Raw genomic sequence first — 4,326 nt, forward strand, 5'->3', positions numbered from 1 at the left:
GCCACTCCGCCACTTCAAGACCACCTGTGCATTTATCCAGTGACTCCAGCGAGAGTGACACGGAAGAGGAGAGCCCTTTTGGGCCCCCGAATTCAAGAGAGAGTCCATGGAGAACCCAGCAAAGCCAGAGGAGCTCTGCAGATCTGTGGACCACCACAAACCCAATCGGTGACTCCCCTGTCAGACGTGGATCGGACAGAGAGCTGCAGGCTTTCATTAGCATGAGAGACAAGACAGACGAGGCGACAGAGGTAATGGAGAGCATGTTGCAATACAAAATAAGCAATTTGAGGTGGAATAAACGCAAAGATACACATAGATGAAGCCCATAGGAAGAAAGTCACCTCTTCAAGGTGTTGATTAAACCACACTAAATTATGGTTTGAGGTCTTATTTCATGTGGGAATGAATATAGTTATCAGTTTGTTTTCTTTTTATTCATTTGTATCTTTGTCTTTACTATTTGTTTAGTGTACGATAGACAGGTTGATTGTTTGCCAAATCAATAATATCGGCATTCTTTAAGGACGTGTTTTTAGTGAACGCTTTCATTTCTCGAGGTGTTTGATCCTTAAATTGTAAAAAATAAATAAATAAATAAATAAATAAATAAAACAACAAAGTGTGTTAATAGAGAGGCTTTATAGAAGAAAGGAATGAAAGATTGACGAAATCAGTGGGTGGAGGATGGAGGGACAGAAGATTAAAAGTATGAAATAAAGAATTGATGGATAAAGTAAAACTGAATATGGATGAAAAGGGAAGTGATTGAAATCAAATGAATTACATTACAAGGTAGAGGATGGAAGAATGCTGGTAAAAAGTATGTAAAGAAAGAAAAATAAAATACCAGTGAGAAACGTGAAGTTTACTTGTGGACAAAGAGTCTTCACAGCTACATCCTTGTAAGAGAATCCACACGTGTGAGAGCCAGGTGGTTTCACTGTAATCTAGTAATCCAGTCTCCATTCATTATCTGTTCCAGTGGAGCTCTGTAATGTAATAATCAAATAAAGAAAGAGAACATAGATGGGATTCTCAAAGAAGCTTTTCATTCACTGTCCTGATGGTTACATCAGTAAATGAACTTGACCTACATTCTAAAATATCTGATGCCGACATAATAGCATTAAGGGAAAATACAATGATATAAAAGTGATGAAAGCAAAGTGACCCGAGACTTTAGTACTCTGGCCTAAATAATCACTTGTCAACACCGTCACAAAGAAATCATTGTTATCTTAGCAACACACCAATTGTGAAAGTTAGTACAGTACAATAATGTGGACATCGATCAGCTTTGATATGAAAAAAAGAAAAACAGCAATAAACAGTGTGATAGACTGAACACACACATGGAAACCCATGAGATAGTAGACATACTGAGGGAACACACTTTTTAATTCATTTACTCAATCATGGAACCAATGCCTCTCACACACGGTAGTTTATTGGCGAATTAAATAGCATTAGCGATACTGTAGCTCTATGTGTGTGTGTGTGTGTGTGTGTGTGTGTGTGTGTATATATATATATATATATATATATATATTGCATTTTCATCTTCATCCCTGTGTGCGTTTTCTTTAGCATGCATGTGAGCTTAACTGGTGACTGTAAGTTGTCCTGCCCTCATCCATAGACAGCTGGGATTGGATGGATGGATGGATGGATGGATGGATCCAAATATAGAAAAAGTGGACATATTGTATCTCCATTCAGTTGTTTGCATCTTAAAACAAGAGGAACCAACAGAACAAAGTCATCGGAAACACCATGAAGCCGTTTGGACTGCAGCTCAGTCAAACTCCAAGTGAGAGCCGGAGTTTGGTGAACATGTGACGGTCTTCATGTGGCGAACAGCAAGCTGCCAGACACACTGGGCACATTGTGCAAATAAATGAATTCCTTAATGGAGATGTAGGCCAGCAGTCTGGCTGGCCAGTCAAAGAGAATATTCAGTGAAGCATTCCCAGCATGGTGTGGGACTGTTTTTAATACCAGGACAAACAAACAGAATGGTTGCATTATTAAAACAATTAAGCAAAGGAAGACATACCAGCTTTGTCGCATCTCCGCACAATTACATTTCTAATTTATCATCAAAGAAGGAAGTGCTTCAAACACTGCCTGTTTCAAATAAGTAGTTTGAATTGTATCGTGGTGAGCAACAGCAGGGAATTGCTGTATATTAGTTTCTTATAACATTTAGAACCAACTTTAAATGCTCGACCAGACAGCTATGCTAAATGGAGTTCAGACATTGTCAGTTGGATCATTTTGGTCCTTTTTTTTTTTCTTTGGAAAATTTGTGAATCTTTACACCCACATGAACTGAACGGCCTGTGACAAGCTACAAATGTTTCTATCATATTTATGATCCATTCACTTTGTTGATAGCCTGATAGCCTGTTTTTTTCTAAACAAAGAAAAAACGTGTTAACAAACAATTGCTTAAAAAACTTAAGATGACTGTACACAATTAACTAATCAAGCATTGACTGAATGAAGACTGAGCATATTAAACTTTTAATTTTTCTAGTCTTCTCCAACACCCACTTTATCTAGACTAGGTTGGGTGCACTTGGGACATGACACCGGTTAGCTCAAGAAGCCTTTGGACTTTGGGAAAATGCTACATACCTGTAGAAAAATCTACAACATCTCAAGAAGACTACGCAAACTCCTCACAGATCCTGGCCTTCCTGCTGTATGGCGACAGTGCTTTACCACTGTAACACTCATGCCACAAAGTGGTAAAACTTCTCATGTGGTGTTGTATTTGTGTTTGCTTGCAGGAATGGGAGAAGCTGAATTACGACATACACACATTGCGATACGCCAGACGGGAAGTCAGATCTCGATGGAGGAAAATCCTGTTGCGGCTCGGTGAGACTCTGGGACATCTACTTCTTCACGCCGTCTCCCCTCTGTAGAGTTTTAAAGAGTAACACAGAGTCAACACAAGTCTAATGAGTGACACATGTTTCAGTGAGCATGAAAACATTTCATAAATGTGTTTCCTTTAAGAACCACTAACATCCAAATCATGGAACCTCTTCCTGCAACTAACTGATATGACTTTTGGTTGGTCAGTCATTAGACCAACCCACACAGTGTTCAATACAATGATACAAATCATACAGTTATGCGAACATTATTCAGACATTCTAATAAAAACAGACGTTACTTTTCTGAAAGAAAGTTGTTACTTTCAATATAAAGTATTTTTTTCCAGTGTATTGCACCACCCTGCTCAGTATATCATGAAGAGCAAGACCATAAAAACTCACCCCGTTAACCCGTCTATACTTTTCCTGGCATACCCTAAAGGCTGCTCACTGTTCCCTCCCTCTCTGCAGGTTATCAGTGCGAGGTGGATAACTTGCTGTGCGTGAACAGACAGAGTCACTTCAGTCGGGATCCAGAGCATCTTGACAAAGCCACACAGCTCTTAAAGCAGCTGCTGGACCACACTTCTCTATTCCCTCCCGGAGCGGAGCACCAGAACAGATACCTCTTTGTCATGGTGCACACTCACACACACACATCTCTCATTACAGCTTGCTTTAAAAAAAAAAAAAAGAAGATATATATCACTTTGTGGAGTGGATCTGGATGTGTGTTATGTAATGTTTCTTTCCAGGACCGCCTGGTTTCTCTGGACAGTGCTGAAGAATTTGTACGGCTGGCAAAGGAGAAGTATCCCCAGAAAGACGGCTGACAGAGGAGGAAAACAAACGCGTGGCTGAAACAAAGGTGTAGAAATAATAAGAAAATAAGTAAATGATGACTGTGGAGGTAATTGTGAAACTATTTGACACATAACTTTTTCACTATAATTACTTTTTCTATAATTGTAGAAGCTTATCTAAATCTGTGAACTGAGCCACTTTGCTTTCGATTCAATTCCATTTAACTGTATTTATATAGCGCCAAATACAACAAATTCTTTGAAGGGCACTTTTACAGAGAAAACCCAATCATTGTGTAATATCATACATCCCCCCACTATCATTGGAAGGCCCTCTGCATGTGTTCAATGCAGATGACAAATCTCAGTGTACCTTGTTTATAATAAATAAAAAATCCTGTTCAGGTAGAATGTCTCATAAGGAAAGTGAATACATGTTTTTTTTAAATAAACACATCATCACAGAGAACAATTCACCAACAATGTGTTTTTATATTGTTAATATTAGTATTTGTGTATTATGTTTTACCTGGTGTCAAGTGCCATATAATTGTTTAATTTTGACTTGCATATATCAGCTCTTAACCTTGTAATATATACATCAGTTTTTTGTACCTAACATAGATAACCCC

General features: G+C 38.5%; 1 protein-coding gene across 1 annotated transcript in view; it reads left to right on the forward strand.

Moving 5' to 3' along the window:
• LOC308131419 (melanoregulin) overlaps window positions 1–3,724 on the forward strand; it is a gene marked incomplete at both ends in the record, with an annotated part of 3,903 nt that extends 179 nt beyond the window's left edge. The window contains 4 exons of the mRNA XM_080498147.1: window positions 1–251; window positions 2,799–2,889; window positions 3,363–3,529; window positions 3,647–3,724. The exon at window positions 1–251 is cut by the window's left edge and continues 5 nt beyond it. Of these exons, the coding sequence (XP_080354273.1) occupies window positions 1–251; window positions 2,799–2,889; window positions 3,363–3,529; window positions 3,647–3,724 (587 nt within the window). The remainder of the gene's footprint in view (window positions 252–2,798; window positions 2,890–3,362; window positions 3,530–3,646) is intronic.
• Window positions 3,725–4,326: the final 602 nt, after the last annotated feature.

This window comes from Blennius ocellaris (genome assembly GCF_963422515.1).
Source record: "Blennius ocellaris genome assembly, chromosome: 6".
Taxonomy (NCBI): Eukaryota; Metazoa; Chordata; class Actinopteri; order Blenniiformes; family Blenniidae; genus Blennius; species Blennius ocellaris.